Source organism: Natator depressus, chromosome 1, assembly GCF_965152275.1.
Source record: "Natator depressus isolate rNatDep1 chromosome 1, rNatDep2.hap1, whole genome shotgun sequence".
Classification (NCBI taxonomy): Eukaryota; Metazoa; Chordata; order Testudines; family Cheloniidae; genus Natator; species Natator depressus.
Genome location: NC_134234.1, coordinates 206,051,169 through 206,074,783, shown reverse-complemented (window position 1 = coordinate 206,074,783; position 23,615 = coordinate 206,051,169). Strand labels below are relative to the sequence as shown.

The 23,615-nt window shown below is 40.8% G+C and overlaps 1 protein-coding gene across 1 annotated transcript in view; it reads left to right on the top strand.

Annotated features, from left to right (window-relative positions):
- MAN1A2 (mannosidase alpha class 1A member 2) overlaps window positions 1-23,615 on the top strand; it is a 307,541-nt gene that overhangs the window by 69,982 nt on the left and 213,944 nt on the right. The window contains exon 3 of the mRNA XM_074975205.1: window positions 11,112-11,208. Coding sequence (XP_074831306.1) covers window positions 11,112-11,208 — 97 coding nt within the window. The remainder of the gene's footprint in view (window positions 1-11,111; window positions 11,209-23,615) is intronic.

The following is a 23,615-nucleotide window of genomic DNA, read 5'->3' as shown; positions in this document are numbered from 1 at the left end:
TTGATTTTCAGTTCATTAAAGAGGTCCTGATGCAGCCACATTGGCCTTTTACTATTCTTTCTGTTTTTCCTTTGCATTGGGATAGCTTGCTGTTATACCTTTAATATTGTCTAATGGCCAACTTTTCTGTACTCCTTTTTGCCTTAGATTTTCTTCCCATGGGACCTCACTTACCAGGTCTCTGGGTTTGTTGTCTGCTTTTTTGAAGTCCATTGTCCTTATTCTGCTGCTCTCACTCCTTCCCTTCCATAGACTCAAGAAGTCTATCATTTCATGATTCACTTTCATCCAAGTTGCCTTCCGCCTTGAGATTCACAAGCAATTCCTCCCTCTTAGTCAGAATCAAGCATAAAATGAACGTTCCCCCTAATTACGTCTTCTACCTTCTGAAACAAAAAGTTGTTCCAACAAATTTTAAGAACTTATTGGACATTTTTATGTTTTGCTGTATTATTATTCCAGTAGATGTCTGGATAGTTAGTCCTCCATTACTACCTGGTCTTGTGTTCTGGATATTTCTGTTATTTGTTCTAGAAATGTCTGACCTACCTCCTCCTTATTTGGTGGTCTGTGGTAGACCTCTGCAATGACATTGCCCCTGTTTCCCCCCATCCCTTTTATCTTCACCCAGAGACTTTCTTCCCGAGCAAGGTGTACTTTCTATACCAATAATCCAGTCATGAGATTTATCCCATGATGTTTCTGTGATATCAATTAAGTCATAATTTAGCTTGTGTACTAAGACTTCCAGTACTTCCTGTAAAAGTGGCAAAGAGTCCTGTGGCACCTTATAGACTAACAGACTCTTTGCCGCTTTTACAGATCCAGACTAACACGGCTACCCCTCTGATACAGTACTTCCTGTTTATTCTCCATAGTACCTTGCATTTGTGTATACACATCTAAGAAGTTGAGCACATTCATCCACTGTTTTCCTTGTTGCTTATATGACCCTATTGAAATTTTCCATTTCCCCCCAGTTCCCCAAATTCTGGGAATCTGTCAAGGTCATCTTTGTATACTCATCTGTGGGCTTTTGTCATCCACCCACTTTGAAACTAGTTAAAAGTCTGTCTTGCTGTGTTGGTGAGTCGGTATCCCAATGTGCTCCTCCCCTTCTTTAGGTGGACCCCATTTCTGCCCAGGAGTCCTTCATGGAACAGCATCCCATGGTCAAGGAAGCCAAAGCCCTCCTGTCAACACCATATGTGCAGTCATGTATTCAACTCGAGGATGAGTCTGTCTCTGCTTAGGCCCTTATCCTTTGCCAGCAGGGTGGACAAGAATGTCACCTGTGTCCCCCTGACTTTTTCATCCTTGCTCTCAGCAATGATGAACATCACAGAGGATACTGAAAAATTGGAGATGGTGCAGAGAAGAGGCACAAAAATTAGTTGTGAGCTAGAGAAAAAACCTTGATGCAAGACACTTGCGAAATTAGGCAAAGGTTTCTAACCAGCAGAGGTGTGAAGTTCTGGAACAGCCTTCCAAGGGGAGCAGGTGGGGCAAAAAACCTAACTGGCTTCAAGACTGTGCTTGATAAGTTTATGGAGGGGATGGTGTGATGAGATTGCCTACAATGGCATGTGGCCCATTGGTGACTGCCAGTAGCAAAAATCCCCAATTGCTGGAGACAGGACATTCGATGGGGAGGGGTCTGAGTTACTACAGAGAATTCTTTCCCAGGTATCTGCCTGGTGGGTCTTGCCCACATGCTCAGTCTGCTAGACTGAAGTGACCTATATTATCAAAATTGTGTTCCCCATGTAGGTACTTCAGTGTTGCTCATCTTTGTTTTAAATTTTAGGACACTGGCTTTTATAAAGAAACAACCCTATATATTATTACTAGTGTTTTGCTAGTGTTTTATGTTACTCTGTATATATTGTGTAACTTGCTTCTCTGGTCTTTGTCCTTTTTTAAAATGATGTTGAGCTCACAGTGCAGTAATTTTCCTTTTTCTCTGTTTTTAAATGTAAAAAAGAATAAAGCCATATATGTACAGAGACAGCACAGGAGAAGGAATCATTTTAAATTTGCACACTTTCAAAAGATTCTTGATTCTCCAGACACAAGTATGGGATAGCCAACATGCTAAACATGGCCACACGCTACATGTAGCCTCCTGGAGTTCAGTGAGGCCTGTTTACTGTAGAGATGAAGTCAGCAGAGATTAGGTGTCCAGTATACAAAGAAGATTGTTGTTGTTTTTTTAAATCAAGATACAGCATTGTATGTGATAAACTTTAATTTTTATGGGTATATATAATTTTCAAGTGTGAAAGTTAAAAGTATGATTAGCATCTTGTGGAGTACATGCAAATTAGGGGTGGCTCTGGGCAATATTTGGGTCCCCGCTCTCTGTAGGAATGAGCTCACTAAGGGAGGCTATGTGAGCTAATATACACCTGATAGTTTAAAATGTAACTTTCATAGTAGATAAATTTCCTCACTTAGCGAACAAAATACTAACTTTATACTTGGCAATCTGTCATCCACAACTATGGGAAACTTTTAACCTTGAGTGATCATTTGGATTTCTGTTTGTACAGAAAAAGGAAAAAAAGACTTGTTTTTCCACAGTATGGGAAATAAGTTGCTAGACAGTTTGCTTTGATTGGTAACTGAAAGAACCTGCATCTGAAGAGGATTGTGAGTCTATCTGAGAGCATTTTTTAAATGAAATGACTTATTCAAGTTGTTAGTAATTGTAATTATAGAAAGCTCAAGCCCTCTTAGGTTGTCTGGAGATTGAGCATATGCTCTTGCACTTGTAACATATTACTAAACCCATCAATGTCAGTGGCTCAAATTTTAACACACAGAAGCTGATGAAAAGAAATAACTTATTTCTGAACAGTACAACTGAAAGTTAAGGGGAGACTTGATCACAATTTATAAGTATCTACATGGTGAACAAAATGGGTTCTTCAGTTTAGCAGGGAAAGTTATAAAAAGATCCAGTGGCTGGACGTTGAAGCTAGACAAGTTAATATTGGAAATAAGACACAGATTTTTAACAGTAATTATCCATTAAAACAACTTATTTAATGATATAGTGGATTGTCCATCATGGCACTTTTTCAATCAAGACTGGATATTGTTCTAAAAGGCATGCTCTAGTTCAAACAGGAATTAATTCAGGGAAGTCCTATGACTTTGTGTTATACAGATTAGGTGATCACAAGGATCCCTTCTGATCTATTAAGCATTTACAATGTGTAAAACTCACTGCATGTGATTTATACAAAACAAAATGGTTATGTACTTTACACACTATCTTTGGAAGCCAGGTTTTCCTGGGGAAGTCCCCCCCCCAACCTCCCTGCAAATCAACCTACAAACAAAATAACCCAAAGTAAAGTTTTCATCCCCAAAATAGAAGAGAGCCAGAGATTCTATGAAGTCCTCTAGGGACTTTGCTATTGCTGTATGTTTTATGTGGAGGATACTCAGCTACTAAGGCAAGGGCTGCCAACATAAAACCCTAAAATAGATAGAGATGGATAGATTTTTATAGTTTAATGCAATTGAGAACTAAGGTACTGTGTAAATTTACCAGTTGAGACCATTATTGGAGAGCAATGGTGTATTTTTTAAGATAGCAGAAATGCCACAAAGTGTCAGGCTTATTTGCATAACTTTTGCTAAACTCTCTTCTGTATCTCCCATAGCAACCCTTTAGAATATATGCATAATGTTCATTAAGCAAATTTTTTATGCCAGAGGGTGTAATAGACTTCATTTCTGATTATATTGCATTTCAAAGTTATTAGTGTAAATGTTAATGATGTTGTCGGGGAGGAGGGATAGCTCAGTGATTTGAGCATTGGCCTGCTTAAACCCAGGGCTGTGAGTTCAATCCTTGAGGGGGCCATTGGGGATTGGTCCTGCTTTGAGCAGGGGGTTGGACTAGATGAGCTCCTGAGGTCCCATCCAACCCTGATATTCTATGATTCTAAGGTGACTTACCTGCAGCAGACTAACAAATTTTAAGGTGTTTCCATTAAGACAAGGGATATCTGCTCTGTTGGTAAATTTGTATCTCAAGCCAGTGGTGCCAGAACAGGGCGCCATGGCCCTCCCACTTTTCACCATGGCGGACTCTGCCATCTTCCCCTCTGTGTCCCCACCCCTGGGCTCCCCACCCAGGGCAGATGGAGGTAGAGGGTCCACGCCAGCTGCCCGCGCAGCTCTTACCTAGACCCAGCTCCGGTCGGGGGGCAGGGCCTTGGAGCTGCAGCCTGGCCACGGTAAGAGCTGCGTGGGTGGCTGTGGGGAGCCGTGGCGGACCCTCCACCCGCCTGCGTTGTGGGGAGCCTGAGCACCCATGACCCTGCCCCCCAGGTCCGCCACCCAGGGTAGGTGGAGGGTACATGTCACAGCTCTCCACAGCTGCCTGTGCGGCTCTTACCGTGGCTGGGCTGCAGTTCCGAGACCCTGCCCCCTGACTGGAGCTGAGTCTAGGTAAGAGCTGCGCAGGCAGCTGTGGGGAGTCTGGGTCCCTCCGCCTGCACTGGGGGAGGGCCCAGAGGGTGGGGACATGGGAAGGGGGCTGCTTTCAGCCCCTTGGCCCTGCTCCACCTTCCGACTTCGCCTGGGGTGGGGCTTAGGGGGAAAAGGGCAGGGCAGGGCCTCAGGCGGAGGAGGGGGTAGGGGCAAGGCCTTGGGGGGAAGAGGAGGGGCAGGGGCGAGGCCTGGGGAGGGCTGGGGGCCCCCCTACTTTTCGGAATGCTCTGCTGTCCCTATCTCAAGCTGCAGGAGTTAAGGTGTTTTTAAAATGCTTGTTTATTGTTACAACATTACATAAAACCATAAGAACGGCCATGCTAGCCAGTATCCTGTCGTCCAATAGTGGCCAATGCCAGGTGCTTCAGAAGGAATAAACAGAACAGATAATCAGAGAGTGATTCATTCCCCATTGCCCATTCTCAGCTTCTGGCAATAGAGCCTAGGAACACTTCAGAGCATGGTTTTGCATCCCTACCCATCCTGGCTAATAAGCATTGATGCACCTATCCTCCATGAACTTATCTAGTTCTTTTTTGAATCCTGTTATAGTCCTGACCTTCACAACATCCTCTGACAAAGAGTTCCATAGGTTGACTGTGAATTCATGGGCGCCAGGTTTGTATAATTTTTGGTGGTGCCCAGAATGGGTCCAAGCAGAGCCGTCCCGTCCATAGGACGGCCCGGGGCAACTGCCCTGGTCCCTGTGCTTTGGGGAGCCCCGTGCTTCAGGGGGATGCGGGGTCCAGGGTGGCCTGGAGGGCTAGTGGGGGGCCTGGCACCAGCAGCAGCGAGTGACCTGGCCCCAGCCCACCCTGCTCATCCCTGCCCCGCTGGTTGCCCTGGTCTGTCCTATGGACGGAACAGCTCTGAAAATATAAGCCCAAAGATTGGTGGAGCCTGGCCCATGTTCCTGAATATTGGTGGAGCACGGGCACTACGGGCCCATATAACTTGCTGCCTATATGTGCGTTGTGTGAAGAAATCCTTCCTGTTGTTTGTTTTAAATTTGCTGCCTCTTAATTTCATTTGGTGACCCCTAGTTCTTGTGTTTTGAGGAGTAAATAACACATCCTTATCTACTTTCTCCACACCAGTCATGCTAGAGCTCTATCATATCCCCCTGTAGTCATTTCTTTTTTAAGCTGAAAAGTCCTAGTCTTATTAATCTCTCCTCATACGGAAGCTGTTCCATACCTGTAATAATTTTTGTTGGCCTTCTCTGTACCTTTTCTATTTCCAATATATCTTTTTTGAGATAAGGCGACCACATCTGCACGCAGTATTCAAGATGTGGGAGTACCATGGATTTATCTAGAGGCAATATGATATTTTCTGTCTTATTATCTATCCTTTTTCTAATGATTCCCAACATTCCGTTAGCTTTTTGACTGCCACTGCACATTGAAGTGGATGTTTTCAGAGAACTATCTGAGTTAAGAATAGTCTGGGTTTGCACAGACTTGCAAACAACAGTCAATAGTTAACCTTTTATTAAACATGAATAAAAAATGTTGTATGCACTGTTGTAGCTGTGTTGGTTCCACGATATTAGAGAGACAAGGTGGTTTAGGTACTATATTTTATTGGATCAACTTCTGTTGGTGAGAGAGACAAGCTTTCAAGCTTACACAGGTCTCTTCTTCAAGCTCTGTGTAAGCTTGAAAGCTTGTGTGTCTCCAACAGAAGTTGGTCCAATAAAAGATATTACCTCACCCTTGTCTCATGAATTTTTTAAAAAAGTTAAAGCATTTGGTGAAACTTGTACTATTTCCCTTATCTCTTTTAGCTGTATAAAGTCTTTAAAAAGAAATTTCCTCACCTCTCCGTATTTTAGGTGGTATTAAAGGTGATTTTAAATGTCCTTGTCAGAGGAAAAAAAGGTTAGTTATTGTTTTGGTAGCAGATTTTGAGTGGCAGTGGTTTGTGTCATTTTGTTTCCTTAAAAAAACAACAACAAATGATTGACATAAAGGTAGAGAGAAAAGAATAGCAAAGATAATAAGAGAAAGCTTCTGTCTCTTACTTGCAGCTTGTTTGCTAGGAATATTATATACACAGAGCATGATTTTATTAGCAATCCTGAGGCCTTGCAAAACTTTATCAGAATCAGGCTTGTGATAAAAGTGGGAATTTTTTGTAATATTTTATTAACAGTATGGGTCTCAGCTGACCCATTTGAGTTGGTGGTGTTACCCCCTGGATGCAGAACAATTAAAATGCTTCTCCTGGAACAGAGAGAAGGAGCTGAGGTGTTTGGGTCACAGCTGTCTGGTGTGGTATGAATGTGCCATAAGGAGCTGGCTGGAATCAACGGTTAATGGAAGACTATAGAGACAACAGAAATCTCAATGATGGAAGATTAACTTTTAAAGTAAGTTACTTCCACCCACCTCTCTGCCAGAAAGCAGAGCAAAAAAGACTAGCTGAAGAACAATGGATTGAATGTGTCAGGGCTCTCAGACACACAGCTGTCATTTGGGACTCAGAGTCAAAGGAACAGAGAGAGTGAGCCAAGATGGATTCTGCTGAAGGAGGGCTTGGTAGAGTCCTGGCTTCTGCCAGTAACAACTCTTTGATAACCTAAGTACTTCCTGATGCTCTATTCCAGTTGACTATTAAAACTGAACCTGGTTTGAAAAGCCTGCCTGATATTGCTGCAAGTGCTTACTGATATGTATTGGTGTCTGAAGGGTGTAAAAAGTCACAAGTCTAGCTCAGGCAGACTTGCCTTTCAGAGCTAATGTTGAGAAACAGGTGGTGCTGGAGCCCAAAGGGCCAGTCTGAGAGGCACTGTGGCTATGTTAGCCTATGCTTGTGGAAAAGTCTGACCCCGTGGGGTTGTGGTATGCTAAAAGGGATACTCCCAGGAGAATGTTTAATGGCTCAGGCATAGCCCAGAGCCTGGTTTATTGGATTAAGATAGAGCATTGTATCCTAAGAGTAGAATTGACATATGCTGTACCTTCATATTAAAGATGTGAGCAGCCATGAGCTGCACTTTGACTGCTGCTGTGCTACAACGTATATATTTTTCCTAATTTTTCTCTTGCTGCTCACCCTAGATAAATTCCAGCCCAGAAGTCATAACCACTCTTTTTGTACCACTCTGTTCACTCATTATACTTAAAATGGAGATTGCTGTCTCATTTGATTTTTTAGAAACTGCCTTGATTTTTTGTTCCTCCCTTTCTTGTATCTATCACTAAGACACTTTCACATAGGAAAGTAGGACAACAATTTCATTTTATTCCTCTTTGTTATGTCTCTTCAGACTCTCTCCTCTTTTAGAAATCTTTCATATCCAGAAATGGAACCACAGCAAGATATTGATTGAACAAAACTTACCTCTTCTGGGAACAGTGTCTCTCTTGCATACTGTGTAATGGCTTTACTTATTCCCTATTTCATGTTCAGAGGGAGACTTTAAGCTCTTTGGAAAGACATATCTGTTTTTTAAAACCTTTGCTTGCTTTTGGGGATGAGCAGTAATATACTCTATAAATCCACCTTTGGGAAGAAGTTATGTAATTACTGTATGATAGAAATAGGATGTTAAAGTAGTACAGAACCTTTTGAACAATGGATAGTGAATGGTTCCATACCACTTTAGAGGAGGATGAGCGTTTTGAATTATGGAGACTTTCATTTCACATGAGTGATGTATTCTGTGCAGGTAATTTTAGACTAGCTGCAATATTGGGACTTGATCCAAAAACCACTGAAATACATTTAGAGACTTGCATTGTCTTCACTGGGCTTTAGATCATGGTCCCATTTAGTGTGAGAAACTTTTCTGATCACTTGTTCATGAGCACTTAAGATTTCAAAATTGTTGGTCTGACCAAAAAAAGGTTGTCCTAGTTCTTGGAGCTATGGTCTCAATCTCTCAAATAAATTAAAATAAAATATTGTTGCTGTTGTGATAGTCTAAAGGCATTTTGTTGTATTCTGTTTGTTCTCCTATGTCCTGTTGTTCCAGTGTTTCTCTTTTTAAAATTTTTTTTATTTTGGCAAATTTTGACTTTCATGTAGTTCTGTTTAGTTGTCCTTGCTTTAATATAAATTGTATCAGGCACAACCTGGAATTTGCTAATCTGATCTTCGAAAGATTCTCTGTATATTTAAAGGTATAAGTCTATTTTCAAAGATATTTTTAAGATTTGTACTATTTAAATCCCACAGAATAGTAGCAACTTCAAGCTGTTGTTGATGACTTTCAGAAAAAATGAGCTATTTCAGAGGGTTCTGCCCTTTACTCTGGGTTGCTGGTCAGATCAAAGTACAGAGCAGATAAAAATCATGTTTTGTTTTGTTTTTTAATGAAGAATCATTTTAAAACATTTAAAACAGTTTTTTATTTACTATGTTTCTAGCTCTTTACTTTCCTCTAATTTTATAGTCTTAAATTGCTAAAGTGCATACTGTGTACTTTTTAAAATTAGTTTTCTAATTGTTAGTCAAATTTCAGTTTTTATATAGACCTTTTTTCCAGTAATAATTTTCACATTTAAAATGCTCATCCATTCTGAAAAATGCAAGTCCAGGTGTTAATTAGCATCCTTACTGTAAGAATTACACAAACTCAGGAACAAAATTGATAAGCAAATAGTCTATGCTCTCTTTGCAACCAACGTCACCTCCCGATATACTGAATTCCTACTTTAAAAATCCCACTTTTTGGTGCGTAAGTATAGGTTTAGGAGCCAAATTTTAGGCCCCTGATTTTGAACATTTGTGCCGGTGTATAAAAAGTTCACAATAGTTTTGTTAATGTATAATGAAATAACTTTTCATTGTTAATACTGAAGCAATTTAGTTTTGAAGTCGCAAAGATTTTATGACACTAAGAGACATTTTTAATTAAAAAACAATTTTAGCCCCTGATGCTGCAAACATTTATGCACATGCTTAATTTTAAGAACACTGGTTTCTATGTGAGTGAAGTTATGTACCAGTTTAAGTTTTTGCAGGATCAGGGCCTTAATTTTCAACATTGAGTTTTTTGTCTACATCAGCTTTGTAAAATTCAAAGATTATACCCTATTAAAAAAAACCCAGGATGTATAATTTTGCCAAAGTCCCAATCTGAGTTAAATCAGATGAATTATTTAAATCATTCCATTCTTCCAGAACAATGTAGCCAATGCTAACAAGCTACCATTAGGCTGAATCTATTTGGAATATATTGCAGAAATTGAGTTGGAGCCAATATAGGCAGAGTTAAAGGCATTCTTAAAGAAAAGAAACAGCCAAATGTCTGTTAAATAGTTCCTGAGTTTCTTAGACACTTTAGAAATTCCCAACCCACGTGAAAACAAAGCTCACTCTTTGTTAAATGGAGAGCAAGTAATATTTAAAGAAGGAATTACAAACCCACAGAGGGAGGGGGACACAGTAAGAAGGATATGTGTTCCATCTTAAGTAGATAAAACCAATTTTATGCATGAGTGTAAAAAACTGAGTTCATTTGTATGTTGCTTGTTGGTGCTTTTAAAAGGGGATTGTTAGAGAAATTTACACATTCACTCACTCTTTGTGTTTCCTTATCTTTAAAAAGGGATAGTGTTACTTACCAACTTTACATAAATGTTATGATTACTAATTGGCTGTTGTGTATTTATGTCAGTTGGAATGTGTAAAGTTCTGTATAAATGCTAAGTATTATTTTTATTATTAGGTCATGAGTCTGCTGTTTGTTTTGCACAGTTCACCTACTGTACAGCATTGTGTGTCTATTAATGCTCTACAAATCATTACCAGAATGTCTAACACAAATTGTGAACTGTAATGAACTGGAGCTCTCCTCTCTTCACCTTTGATGTATTATTCATCTGTTTTTTAAATATATGTATCATGGAGCTAAAGATGGATAAATCCAACAGGATTAGATCATCTAATCCACTTCCCATGGGTCAATGCAGGGTTGTCCCCTACAGAATATTTTCTAGCATTGTTTCTCAAGTGTTTTCCTACTGGGAAGCCAACTTTAGGAATTTGTGGCAACCTCCCCTCATTTTGCGTGGCAAACTGGTGTGCTATAGGCAAGGTATGACCTGCCTTGCCACATAGTAACTTGCTCTGTTGGCAAGCCCTAAATAATTCCTCCTTGCTCTCCTGGAAGTGTACACCCTTCAGATATTTGTAGATTGTTGTCATATTATTGCTTAGGCAAGTTAGTCAGATTTAGGCCAAGATTTTTAAAAATGTGCATTGTGCTTAGGCTCCTGAGTCCATATATAGGCACTGAAATCAGCGGCCTGAATTTCAGAAAGTCTGAGCCCCTAATACCTCCATTGAAATTAAATTGACTTAAGTTACTATTTGTGCTCTCAGTTTTTTGTCTTTTGACACTGCTGTAGCATGTACAATGCATCACTCCTCTTTACTGGAGTATTTTAGATACTGTTGAGATTTTTTGGATCAAAGACTGTTCGTACTATATAGTCTGCCTATCGTAACTGATAGAAATAGAGTCAGAATAACCATCAATATGCTGTAGCGAGCTTCAGGCACAGAAATGTTCAGATAAGGAACTAGCTTGTAAAACTGCATCATATGAGTAATCCATATTAACTGAATCTAATATTTCCCTTCCTCAGATGATGAAACATGCGTGGGAAAATTACAGGCAATATGGATGGGGGCATAATGAACTCAAACCCATTGCCAGGAAAGGACATTCCACCAACATATTTGGTAGGTTATACTTTCTGTTACTTTAGTGGTTCTGTCCTCTCCTTCCTTCTCATAACGCTTTTTTAGAAATTCCTTATGAACTTTCTTAGTATAGTACACTGTACTGTAAATATTGTAAAATACTGTGAATCAGAGAGAGCTATTAATGCATCATTTTAATGACCATTCTTATCCATGTAGAAACTGTTTAATGGGATTTTTTTGTGGCAAGTGTTTTTTAAACATATTTTATTACTACAGTTATATTGCTGAGTTGGGCTTATGAACAGTATTATTTTGATGTGCATACCAGTAGTAATAATGTGGTAATGATATTTATAAAGTGTCATATATGTCACTCATTGTGAAATGTATAGAAATACAGCATGCCTTCTCTGCATGCTTGAAGTTAAACTCTCAAAATTTAAATGCAGGACGTATAGAAAAACTATTTGTAAGAAGATCAATTTATTCAGTAAGTGGGGCTGAAGGAGGAAAATGCAGGAATTTAGGAGCAACTCTAAACTTAGGCGTTGAATGAAAAAAGTGTAAAGCTCAGGGCACAAGAATAAGGGTTTAAGCAGGTATGAAGTTTTTAAAAGGTAAAAGGCTTGAAGGTAAGAATGAGGAGTTTGATTTTGATGCGGGAGAGAGAAAGCAGTGAAGGAATTCAAGGAAAGGAGTGATGTTGTTGGAATAGGAGCATCAAGAGGAAGATGGCTATTAGCAATGACATTTTGGATAGCCTGGCGCAGGGAAAAGGAAGATGTGGGGATGTCAGAGATGAAGAAGTTGCAGAACACAAGGTAAGAGTGGAAAGGATGGATTTTAGATAACGAGGAAGTAACAAGGTTTACCATGAACCTGGCTGTGGCAAGCATGAGAGCCTGGAATCTAAGATGATGACAAGTGTTACAAGCCTGAGTTATGGAAAGGAAAGTGGAGTAATCAGTGATGATAAGGAAGGAAAAAAGAGGAGATGGTTTGGGTGAAAAGATTGGATGATCTGGCAGGATGCTCCTTAAGTGACTGAGATGTGTCCAAGAGGAGATTTTGGAAAGACAAAGATGCAAGATTGGAGATAAAGTGAAAGATCAGAGATGGAGAAGTAGATTTAGGGAGCCATTGGCTTAGAGTTGGTAGCTGAACCAATGGAATTGAATGAGGTAACCCAGGGAGAAAAGGATCGGGTTATGGACAAAGCTGAGAATGGAAGGAAAGCATGGGAAAAATACATAAAAAAGGTAATGCAGGAGTAGTGAGTGAGATAAAAGGAGAACTAGGAGAGCTCTGAAAGTTCAGGAGGAAAGTATGAGGAGCATGCCAAGATATGAGTGTCTCTGTCAAAAGCAGAAGATATATTGAGAATGGGGAGTTAGAATTATTTTGGGTAAGTTTTACAGCCTGTGTTATACTGGAAGTCAAACTAACTTATCACAGTTGTCCATTCTGGCTTTGGAATCTATGAACCCATGAATTGTGATCATCTAGTCTGACCTTGTACATGCATAGGCTTTAGAATTCACCCCAAATAGTTCCTAAAGTATATCTTTGAGAAAAACATCCAATCGTGATTTGAAAATGGTCAGTGATGGAGAATCCACCACAAACCTTGGTAAATTGTTTCAATGGTTAATTACGCTCACTGTTAAAACCGACTCCCTATTTCCAGTCTGAATTTGGAAAAAAGGAGTTTAAGGGGATACATGATAGTGGTCTTCAAATATATGAAAGGCTGCCATTAAAAAGATGGAGAAAAATTGTTCCCTTTTGCCACAGAAGTCAGGAGAAGAGGCAATGGGTTCAAACTACAGCAGAACAGATTTAGATTAAATCTCAGGAAAATCTTCCTAACTGTAAGAACAGTAGGACAGTGGAACAAACTCCCTAGGGAAGTCATGGAATCTCCTTACTGGAGGTTTATAAAAAGAGGCTGGATAACCATCTGTCTTGGGTGGTTTAGGCACAACAAATCCTGTGTCTTGGCAGGGGGTTAGACTAGATGACCCTTGCAGTCCCTTCTATAACCCTTTGGTTCAATGTTTCTATGAATGTATCTAGCTTCTACTTCCAGCCATTGGATCATGTTATACCTTTCTCTGCTAGAGTGAAGAACCCATTATTAAATATTTGGTCCCCATGTAGGTACCCATAGACTATAACCAAGTCACCCCCTTAACCTTCTCTTTGTTAAGCTAAATAAGTTGATCTCCTTGAGTCTATTGCTATAAGGGATATTTTCTAATCCTTTAATCATTCTCATGGCTCTTCTCTGAACCCTCTCCAATTTATCAATATCCTTCTTGAATTATGGGCACGAGAGCTAGACACAGTATTCTAGCAGTGGTTGCACCGATGCCAAATATAGAGGTAAAATGATCTCGCTACTCTGCGTTGAGATGCCCCTGTTTATGCACCCAGGGATTGCATTAACATTTTTGGTCACAGTGTTGCCGTGGGAGCTCATGTTCAGCTGATTATCCAACACAAATCCCAAATCTTTTTCAGAGCCACTGCTTCCCACAATAGAGTCCTCCATCCTGTAAACATGGCCTACATTCTTTGTTCCTAGACGTGTATGTTTACATTTAATCATATTAAAAAGCACATTGTTTGTTTAATAAAGATGTTAAATAGTATAGGGCTAAGAACTGATCCCTACAGAACCCCACAGGAAACACACCCGTTCGATGATGATTCCCTGTGTACAATAATTTTTTTAGACCAACATGTTAGCCAGCTTTTAATCCATTTAACATGTGCCATGTTAATTTTATACCATTCTCATTTTTTAATCAAAATGTTGTGCCGTATGAAGTCAAATGCCTTATAATGACCCTGTTCTCTTGTAATCTCATCCAGAAAAGATATCATCTTGTTGCTTGACAGTGAGAGACTTGGGTTATGTTTTTGCAGCTCGTGGTAGCAAGCCTCCCAGACTGGGTCAGTAGACTTGGGCTCATGCTATCATGCTAAAAATAGCTATGTAGATGTTGTGTCTTTGGCTGGACTTCAGGCTCTGAAGCTTAGGGAGGAGGGTGGGATTCAGAGCACAAGCCACAACTTCAAAATGCTCTCAGAACAGCTCTTTGACCACTAACGTGAGTCCCTGAAACCCGGGTAGCCTCTGAAACCCAAGTCCATCAACCTGGGCTGGAAGACTCATTGCCAAGGGCTGCATAGAAATACCCTTGTCACGCTGTCTGGAGTGCCTCGCAACTGAGAGTGCCAATCTCAGGTCAGATTGTCAAAAAAAAGGACAGACACTCCAAACTGGTGGTATACTCTATAATTAGATGTCACCATGCCAGTAACAAATTTGCATTCCTGGATCACTGTATTAGGCTATGTCTACACTAATACTTTTGTCAGTAAAACTTTTCATAGAATCATAGACTCACAGAAGATTAGGGTTGGAAGAGACCTCAGGAGGTCATCTAGTCCAACCCCCTGCTCAAAGCAGGACCAACACCAACTAAATCATCCCAGGGCTTTGTCAAGCTGGGCCTTAACAGCCTCTAAGGATGGAGATTCCACCACCTCCCTAGGTAACCCATTCCAGTGCTTCACCACCCTCCTAGTGAAACAGTGTTTCCTAATAGCCAACCTAGACCTCCCTCCACTGCAACTTGAGGCCATTGCTCCTTTTTCTGTCATCTGCCACCACTGAGAACGGCAGAGCTCCATCCTCTTTGGAACCCCCCTTCAGGTAGTTGAATGCTGCTGTCAAATCCCCCCTCACTCTTCTCTTCTGCAGACTAAACAAGCCCACTTCCCTCAGCTTCTCCTTGTAAGTCATATGCCCCAGTCCCCTAATTATTTTCGTTGCCCTCTGCTGAACTCTCTCCAATTTGTCTACATCCTTTCTGTAGTGTGGGGCCTGTCATAAATATAAAGGGAAGGGTAAACACCTTTAAATCCCTCCTGACCAGAGGAAAAACCCTTTCACCTGTAAAGGGTTAAGAAGCTAAGATAACCTCTCTGGCACCTGACCCAAAATGACCAATGAGGAGACAAGATACTTTCAAAGCTGGAGGGCGGGGGAGAAACAAAGGGTTCTCTCTGTCTGTGTGATGCTTTTGCCAGGACCAGAGCAGGAATGCAGGTCAGAACTCCTGTAAAAAGTCAGTAAGCAATCTAGTTAGATAAGCATTAGATTCTGTTTTGTTTAAATGGCTGATAAAATAAGTTGTGCTGAATGGAATATATATTCCTGTTTTTGTATGTTTTTGTAACTTAAGGTTTTGCCTAGAGGGATTCTCTATGTTTTGAATCTGATTACCCTGAAAGGTATTTACCATCCTGATTTTACAGAGGTGATTCTTTTACTTTTTCTTTAATTAAAATTCTTCTTTTAAGAACCTGATTGCTTTTCATTGTTCCTAAGATCCAAGGGTTTGGGTCTGTGTTCACCTATGCAAGTTGGTGAGGATTTTTATCAAGCCTTCCCCAGGAAAGGGGGTGTAGGGCTTGGGGGAATATTTTGGTGGGGAGACGTTTCCAACTGGGCATTTCCCCTGTTCTTTGTGTAACACTTTGGTGGTGGCAGCATTTAACCTAAGTTGGTAAGAATAAGCTTAGGGGGTCTTTCATGCAGGTCCCCACATCTGTACCCTAGAGTTCAGAGTGGGGAAGGAACCTTGACAGGGCCCAAAACTGGACCCAGTACTCCAGGTATGGCCTCACCAGTACTCGATTTGCTGGCAATGCTCCTACTAAGGCAGCCCAATATGCCGTTAGCCTTCTTGGCAACAAGGACATACTGCTGACTCATATCCAGCTTCTCATCCACTGTAATCCCCAGGTCCTTCTCTGCAGAACTGCCGCTTAGCTAGTCAGTCCCCAGCCTGTAGCGGTACATGGGATTCTTCCTTCCTAAGTGCAGGACTCTGTACTTGTCCTTGTTGAACCTCATCAGATTTCTTTTTGTCCGGTCCTCCAATTTCTCTAGGTCACTCTGGACCCTATCCCTACCCTCCAGCTTATCTACCTCTCCCCCCAGCTTAGTTTCCTCTGCGAACTTGCTGAGGGTGCAATTAATTCCATCATCCAGATCATTAATAAAGATGTTGAACAAAACCGGTCCCAGGACCGACCCCTGGGTTATTCTTCTTGATACCGGCTGCCAACTAGACATTGAGCTGTTGATCACTCCCCGTTGAGCCCGACAATCTAGCCAGCTTTCTATCCACTTTATAGTCCTTTCATCTAATCCATACTTTTTTAACTTTCTGGCAAGAATATTGTGGGAGACGGTATCAAAAGCTTAGCTAAAGTCCAGATATATCACATCCACTGCTTTCCCCATATCCACAGAGCCAGTTATCTCATCATAGAAGTCAATCAGGTTGGTCAGGCATGACTTGGCCTTGGTGAATCCATGTTGACTGTTCCTGATCACCTTCCTCTCCTCCAAGTTCTTCAAAATGGATTCCTTGAGGACCTGCTCCATGATTTTTCCAGGGACTGAGGTGAGGCTGACCAGTCTGTAGTTCCCTGGGTTCTCCTTCTTCCGTTTTTTAAAGATGGGCACTATATTTGCCTTTTTTCAATCGTCTGGGACCTCCCCCGATCACCACGAGTTTTCAAAGATAATGGTCAATGGCCCTGCAATCTCATCAGCCAGTTCCCTCAGCACCCTCGGATGCATTACATCTGGACCCCTGGACTTGTGCATGTCCAGCTTTTCTAAATAGTCCTTAACCTGTTCTTTCACCACTGAGGTATGAAAAAACACACCCCTGACTGACGTAAGTTACACTGACAGAAGTGCCAGTGTGGACTGTGCCACGTTGGTGGGAGATGCCAGTGTAGCTACTGCTGCTCGTTGGGGGTGGTTTATTTATGCTGACGGGAGAGCAACTACGTCGGAGACCTTACAGCGCTGCAGCTGTAAGGTCTGTAGTGTACACATAGCCTTAGTCTTACCATGGAGTCACAAACGGTTCCCTTAGGCTCTCCAGCCTACCTTGCCACCCAGAAAAACCGGACGTTGTGACACTGGTTGCTATACCAAATATAACATCATATTAGGTTACTTCCCACCCCAAAAGGGTCAGGGTTATTGAGAGGTTAAAGCAGATAAAATACATTAACAGGTGAGTCAAAGTTTGCAAGTCCAAAATGATAGCAGAGATGTAGCAGTCTGCTAGTTTTCCATACATTTCTCAGGGTTATCCAAAATAACTTTGGGGATCTCTGTCTTGCACCTGGAGTGTTCCCATATGAGTGTCCAAACAGTTCAGAGATGCAGGATCATTCCCTTAAACCACTATTTATAGATCCTGCTCACAGAAGACAATCTAAACAGTGTCCCCACCCATGTGGTTTTTGATGAGTAGCAATTGCAGACTGAATCTGTGAATTTCCATTGCTGAAGACAATGACCCTTGCTTTGAAGTTAGCATTCTACTTCCTTTGCATGCACAAGTAATTTAGTTACAGTGATATACATAATGCAATTGCCTGCCATTATATTATAATAGGGATAGATAAGAAAAAACAATACAAGTAACATTTTATTCATTTTCAGGCAGTTTACATATCAAGTAAATTCTCATCTTACTGCTAACACACACTTTTGATCTAGGGTTAATTAAGTTCAGGGATATACATAATATAATGCCTATACATAAGTGAACACAATATCATTTACATTTCCTTTGAGCTAAATTAACATTCGAGTGAATTAGTACACTTAACATTTCTTTGATATTCACACACAAGTGAATTGACCTATTGCTCTGACCTGAGCTGGCCTGTGAGCATCACAACCCTAAAAGAGCTCAGTCTGTTTAGCTTATCAAAAATAAGATGAAGAATTGGTTTGATTACAGTGTATGAGTCTATTCAGGTAGAGAAAATACATAAAAACATAAGAATGGCCATACTGGAGCAGACCAATGGTCCATCTAGCCCAGTAGCCTGTCTTCTGACAGTGGCTGGTGCTAGAGGCTTCAGAGGGAATGAACAGAACAGGGCAATTTACTGAGTGACTCATCCGCTGTCATCCAATCCCAGCTTCTGGCAGTCAAACACTTATAGATACCCAGAGCATGGGGTTTAATCCCTGACAATCTTGGCTAATAGCCATTGATGGACCTTGGAGTCATTGATGGACCTTGGGGAAGGGATAGGTCAGTGGTTTGAGCATTGGCGTGCTAAACCCAGGGTTGTGAGTTCAATCCCTGAGGGGGCCATTTAGGGATCTGGGGCAAAAATTGGGGATTGGTCCTGCTTTGAGCAGGGGGTTGGAATAGATGGCCTCCTGAGGTCCCTTCCAACCCTGATATTCTATGACCTATCCTCCATGAATTTATCTAATTCTGTTTTTGAACCCAGTTATACTTTTGTCCTTCACAATGTCCCCTGGCAATGAGTTCTACAGGTTGACCATGCATTGTGTGAAGAAGTACTTCCTTATATTTGTTTTAAATGTGCTGTCTGTTAATTTCATTGGGTGACCCCTGGCTCTTGTGTCATGTGAAAGGGTAAATAACACTTCCCTATTCACTTTCTCCACCGCATTCATGATTTTATAGACCTGTTATGTCCCCCTTAGTTGTCTCTTTTCCAAGATGAACAATCCCACTCTTTTCAATCTCTCCTCAAATAGAAACTGTTCAATAACCCTTATCGTTTTTGTAGCCCTTCTCTGTACCTTTTCCCAATTTTATAATATCTTTTTTGAGTTGGGGTGAGCAGAACTGCACACAGTATTCAAAGTGTGGGCATACCAGGGATTTATATAGTGGGATTATGAAATTTACTGTCTTATTATCTATCCTTTTCCTATTGATTCCTAATATTCTGTTAGCTTTTTTGACTGCTGCTGCACATTGAGTGGATGTTTTCAGAGAACTATCCAGAATGACTCCAAGGTCTCTTTCTTGACTGGTAATTGCTAATTTAGATGCCATATTTTTGTATGTATAGTTGGGATTATGTTTTCCAATGTGCATTACTTTGCGTTTATCAACATTGAACTTCATCTGCCATTTGTTGCCCAGTCATCCAGTTTTGTAAGATCCATTTGTAACTCTTCACAGTCAGTTTGGACTTAACTATCTTGAGTAGTTTTGTATCATCTGCATACTTTGCCACCATCACTTGTTTACCCCTTTTTCTAGATCATTTATGAATATGTGGAACAGCACTTGTCCCAGTAAAGATCCTTGGGGGACCCTGCTATTTACCTTTCTCTACTGTGAAAACTTACCATTTTTTCCTACTATTTGTTTCCTGTCCTTTAACCAGTTACTGATCCATGACAGGACCTTCCTGCTTTTCCCATGGCTGCTTACTTTGCTTAAGAACCTTTGGAATGGGACCTTGTCAAAGGAAAGTCCAAGTACATTGTATCCATTGGATCAGCCTTGTCCACATGTTTGTTGACCCTCTCAAAGAATTCTAATAGATTGGTGAGGCTTGCTTTCCCTTTGCAAAAGTTATGTTGACACTTCCTCAACAAATCATGTTCATCTAAGTATCTAATAATTCTGTTCTTTAATATTGTTTCAACCAATTTGTTTGGTACTAAAATTAGGCATACCAATCTGTGGTTGCCCGAATTACCCCTTGAGTCTTTTTTAAAAATCAGTGTTACATTTGCTACCTGTCAGTCATCTAGTACAGAGTCTGATTTAAGTGATAGGTTACATACCACAGTTAGTAGTTCGGCAATTTCACATTTGAGTTCCTTTGGAACTTGGGTGAATACCATCTGGTCCTGGTGACTTATTACTATTTAATTTATCAATTTGTTCCAAATCCACCCTTATGGACACCTTAGTCTGGGACAGTCCCTCAGATTTGTCATCTAAAAAGAATGGCACAAGTGTAGGGATCTCCCTCACAGTCTCTGCAGTAAAACTGATACAAACAATTCATTCAGCTTCTCCACAACGCTCCTGTCTTCTGTGAGGGTTCCTTTAGCAACTTGATTGTCTAGTGGTCCCACTGAGTGTTTGGCACGGTCCCTGCTTCTGAGGTACTTAATTTTTTTTATGTTAGTTTTGTGCCAGCAATCTGGTTCCATTTTGGTTTAGGTAGATCCCATCCTTCCTTTATAGGTTCCTCCTTTCCCAAAAGGTTCACCAATTCCTAAGAAACCTAAGTCTCTCCTCTCAACACTATCATCTCATCCATGCATTGAAACTCTGCAGTTCTGCCTGTCTATCTGTTCCTGTGTGTGGAACTGGAAGCATTTCAGAGAATGCTATGGAGGTTCTGGACTTTAATCTCTTTTTTAGCAGCCTAAATTTGACCTCCACGATCTCTCTCTTATCTTTCCCTTTGGTACCTACTTGTTCAGTGACCACCGGTCCTCCCCAACACTGCTCTTAAGTCTGTCAAGATGTCTCAAGAGGTCCACAACTTTCTTACCCAGTGGGCAGTTAACCATGGAGTTCTCCCATTCATCACAAACCCAACTATGTATATTTGTAATAATTGAATCCTCCATTACTATTACCTGTTTCTTCCTAATAACTGGGGTTCTTTCCCCAGGAGGGGTGACCTCAGTGCAAGAGGATCATCAGGAAGGAGAGTCCCAACTTTGGATGATGGGACAGGAGGGTGGCGTTTTTGGCTCAAGTTTAGCGAATGTTTATTAAGTGTATCTGGCTCTCACGCTACCTCTCTAAACTCCCTGGCAAAACTCCTTGGTTTGCTGCTCCTGTTCCCTTGCTCCTCTGGTCGCTTAGAAGCTGGCTTTTTAAACCTCTGTTCTCCCTGAATTAGCGCCATGTCAAGGAATCTAATTTAAGATGCTTTTATTAAGTGATCTAATTAATTAAGCAGAACCAGCTGAGCAAATTGAGGATTTTCCCATCTCTTTGTGGCTACTGTCTCATGAAAAATTAGGAGGGTAAAAATCTGTGTGTAATTAAAAAACAGATCGTCCCTTCGCATAGCATTGTGCCCTGTGTTATGGTTCACTTTAAATTCATTGGTGACCTATGGAGTGAGACAAAGAAATGGCATCACTGGTTGGCACGTTAAAGGCAGATCCTTCCTCTGGATGCCTGAATCTGCCAGAAACAGGGTTACAAATTACACTCAAATGAAGTTGATATGATTAAATCTAGATGGCAAACTAGTTGTTCCTCTAACGTGTGCACTCCCTTTGCCCCTCCCCCTTTTACTTCCCAAGGCATTGTCTATACATTTTCATTTGAGTAGGGAGAGGCAGTGTGGGCTGCACCAATTTACAGAATGGGGGATACTGTGTCCTCCCTGGCTAATATTTATTTGGAAGAGGTGTATGACTTCCAGTAATTTTAAATCATAAAGCAGAGTCTGCTAAAAGTGTGAGCTAGGTAATCAGTGTTTGACTAACATCAGGTATAGTATCTGTTCTTATCAGTTTAATATCTGAGGGAAAGCAATTGTTCAATAGTGCTTCTATGGATAAAGCTGAGTTTAAAAAAGGAGCAAAGGCTTGGTACTTCTAGTACCTTTTAAGATATGTATGCATATAGTATATTATTTAATAAATAAGGGTTTTTTTATGATGTAGGCTTGTGGCTTTTCTTATAGTGGTGACTAAAAAAAAATCCAGTCCAAATTGGCAGAGCTGTGAAGATTCTGACTTGCAGCTATTTCCTGTTTGTTGGTTGATGTAGTGTTGAAAATCTGTGGAAATTCTTTAGCCATAAAATTATTGAGCTTTGTCGGAATATGGTTTGACAGATGTGTTGATAAGAGCATGTCTTGGGCCCAACAAGAGGTTTCTTGTCACCTTATCACTGATCACTTCCATTGTAACAACCACCACTAAAATGTAAAGTATTAAGCTAAGTTTAGCTAAGTTTAGCTTAATACTTTATTCCCTTTCCTTTTACCTGTCTAGAGGCCTGTATAGGGAGAAACCCTTGCGTGACAGTTTTTAGTTGGTATTTAAAAGTAGTATTAATTGTCCTTTTTGGGAGAAAAGAAAAAAGTTTAATAAGTTCTCTAGCTATTATTATTGCTATTGTTGTTAGAGTTAATTGTTTTTCCTTTAAGACAAAATAAGTCAAACACATATAAAGGGCAGAGAAAGGAATACCAAAGATAGAAAACTCAGTTTCTCTGGTTTTGATTTTCACTTGCAGCCTCACTGCTGGAGAAACACTGGTCCAGCACTTGGTCTTATCAGCCACTCTAAGAACTGGCAAACTTTTATCAGTGTTGGGTAGTTATATGTTCCTTTTAGCTGTCTCTCTGGTCAACAGGGTAACAGCACTGTTGAAAAGATGGAGTATCTTTGGCTGCTAAGTCAGAAAGATGAGAGATTTCTAAGAAAAATAAGGTTGGGAAGGAAAATGACGTATGAGGGAGAAGGTCTCACAACAGGAACCTGAAGACTTGTCTGCACTTAAAGGCAACAGTGGTGCAGCTGTGTCGATGCAACTGCACTGCTGTAGCACTTCAGTGAGGATAAGCCGAAAGGAGGGCTTCTCCAGTCGGCGTAGGTAATCCACCTCCACAAGAGGTGGTAGCTATGTTGATGGGAGAAGCCCTTTTGTCAATATAGTACTGTCTACACTGGGAGTTAGGTTGGTAAACCTGTGTCGCTCAGTGGGGTGGATTTTCCACACCCCTGACTGCCGTAGTTATACTGACATAAGTTGTAGACCAACCCTAAGATTCACATCCCAAGTAGTGTTTAGGATTTAGCCAAAGTCAGGGAAGGTGGTGATGTTATCTGGTTCCCCCTCTCTGGCCTACTTTGCTTCAGGACATGTTTCAGGATCAGAACAATGAAGGCCCAGCAGTGTCATGGTGGATTCTGTGGACCCAGGAGACTGAGGGTGGCAGCCATGAATTGCTAAAACTTGCTCCTAACAGTCCACTCATCCTTCTCCTCCCAATTAGTTGACCCCCCACATAAACAGTGTCCAAGAAGAGGTGGCAGCCTCACCCCATTAAAATTAACCCATCCAGCCACATTTCAGTGATTTTTACTATAAACACTTCTAGTAACTTTCAGCTCAGTGTTATGGTAGTACATGGCTTTAGCTGGAGCCTTCAAGCCAATTCCTGTAATTTAAATAATCCAGTTTGTACTAGCTTATTTTGTCTCCAGCTTCTGCTTTTATAGTTTATTTTATGTAACAGGCTGTGTTGAGTGCGACTTTGTTATCTGGCCAGCTTAGACTACACTCTTCTGGACAACATGAAGCATTGTTAATAAAATAATTGATATGCACACCTATATCGTTTGACATTTCCTGAAATTAAAGAGCCTTGACGATTCTAAAACCTCATCAATTTGTCTTCTGATTTTTCAGTTCTGTACACACCTAAGAATAAAATGAATTGCTAAGAGTAGGTCAGAGAGTGCTGTTAGGTTTGAGTATCATAGTGTATCAGTTAAACAGTGTTTTTTAATAAAGGAAAATTAATTTGTTTGCTGAAGTGATGCACTTGAATGATACAGAGTG